The 2,056-nt window shown below is 64.1% G+C and overlaps 1 protein-coding gene across 1 annotated transcript in view; it reads left to right on the top strand.

Moving 5' to 3' along the window:
• Window positions 1–1,191: 1,191 nt before the first annotated feature.
• EMIHUDRAFT_69838 (hypothetical protein) overlaps window positions 1,192–2,056 on the top strand; it is a gene marked incomplete at both ends in the record, with an annotated part of 1,828 nt that continues 963 nt past the window's right edge. Inside the window, one exon of the mRNA XM_005792567.1 lies at window positions 1,192–1,937. Within this exon, the coding sequence (XP_005792624.1) occupies window positions 1,192–1,937 (746 nt within the window). The remainder of the gene's footprint in view (window positions 1,938–2,056) is intronic.

The following is a 2,056-nucleotide window of genomic DNA, read 5'->3' on the forward strand; positions in this document are numbered from 1 at the left end:
CCCTGAGAGTTGGTTATGAGTGGGCTCGGCTCCCCCCCTTGGGATCGAAGCTTCCACGACCTCACACCCAACAGCACAGGTGGGATCAGAGAGAGACTCCACACCGGACACCGCCGGGGCACAGACAGACTCCCTACCCATCGGATTGCACAGGGCCCCCTCGGAGCAGCCCACACACAATCACGCATCGGCAGAATTAGAGAGAGAGATTTTTAGCAATACCAAACAACTCTAACACTCACACGTAATTTGGGGCCTGGAGCCCTGTTCACGCGCGCGCGAGACGTGCAGACAGGGTTGCCAGGTGAGAGCGAATGGCGCGGTTCACGCCTCGCACAACAGAGAGAGAGATGCGCTCTGCATGGTGGGACATAAAAGAGAGCGAGTACTTGGGCGAGTAGGCCGTGCGGTCAACGCTGCCGCGCGCGACTTTGCGCGTGAGGCGGCGCAGCTTGAGAACGGCGGTGGGCGAGAAGCCGCCGCCGAACGTCTCGTGGAGCAGCAGGTTGAAGTTGTTGCGCTTGACAAAGATCGCGTCGTGGTAGAAACCGCGATGCGCCTTGACGTAGCCGTGGCCGGTCTTGTGGTCGAAGGGTTGGCCGGGCTGCCCGCGCGCCTTGCAGCCCATGTTTAGGCGGCGGGCCTTTTCTTCGGTGTTGCCGAAGGCGTAGGAGTGGCCAACGGAGGCGGGCGTGCCGCCACTCGAGGCGTTGCCAACGCCCGGCGAGGAGGTCTTGAGGAGGGGCGTCCAGAGCTTGATTTCATTCACGTCATCGTTTTGTTTGTCAGAATTAGTGCCTGAGTCAGGCAGACAGCACAGACAAGGAGAGGAGAGAGAGGAGAGGAGAGGAGAGAGGAGAGGGGAGAGGGTGAGGGTGTGTGCACACGTGTGGAGAGGGAGGGTGTCTGTAGTGGGCTGTAGTCATACTACGTGGTTAAAACCACGCGCCCCTCAGGAGCTAAGGTAGAGTGTTTGGGTGTCAAAACATACACACACACACACACACACACACACACCTCACCAGCGCACACCCCTCACCAGCGCACACCCCGCACCAGCGCACACCCCGCACCCCACGGCCCCACGGCCGCGCGGGGCGGAGCCCTCACCCCGCCGTCCCGCGAGGCTAGGCACCCTCCCGCCAAAGTACTACAAGATGAGGCGGCTCGACTTTATGTACATCGAGGAGAATGCGCTCTCGGGCACCATCCCGCCCCAGTACGGCAAGCTCGAGGCCATCGACTTCCTCTCCTTCGACAACACGCGCCTCTCCGGCACACCGCCACACGCGCACCCACACCCCTCCCGGCCGCCACACGCCACACCCCTCCCCGCCGACACACCTTCCCCGCCGGGGGAGGCGCGGCGAGGGCTGCGGCTGCGTCTCACGCCCTCTTGCCCGCCCTCTGCCCGCCCCCTCCCCCCCAGGCACCATCCCGCCCGAGATGGGCAAGCTCGACCGGCTCAAGGACCTCGACCTCGACTTTACGCGCATCTCGGGCACCATCCCCCCGGAGCTCGGCGACTGCGACAACTTTTACGAGCTCGACCTCGACTCGACCTTCCTCTCGGGCACCATCCCCGGCTCGTTCGCCAAGTTCGACAACCTCTTCGACCTCGAGATGGATCACACCCAGATCTCGGGCACGCTGCCAAAGGTGTTCGACAAGATGGCGCGCCTCTCCCTCCTCTACGTCCACGACACGCCCATCTCGGGCACGCTGCCGCACGGCATTGGCAAGTGGGACAACGTCGAGGAACTCAATTTTAAGAACACGCCCATCTCGGGCACCCTCCCCTCCGGCTTCACGACGCTCGACCACCTCGAGCACTTCGACGTCTCGAGCACGCGCATCTCCGGCGTGCTGCCGAGGGCGATGGGCAACATGAACGACCTCAAAAAGTTCATGGCGCGAGAGCCGCAGAGAGCCGCAGAGTCCGAGAGGGGCCGAGAGGGCCGACACCCATCGGCCACCTTGCGCACCTCGCCGCGCCGATCCTCCCTCCCCCCCCCCCCACCCCCTCTGGAGACGTCTACCCCCCCCCCCCCCCCCC

This window comes from Emiliania huxleyi, assembly GCF_000372725.1.
Source record: "Emiliania huxleyi CCMP1516 unplaced genomic scaffold EMIHUscaffold_107, whole genome shotgun sequence".
Taxonomy (NCBI): domain Eukaryota; phylum Haptophyta; order Isochrysidales; family Noelaerhabdaceae; genus Emiliania; species Emiliania huxleyi.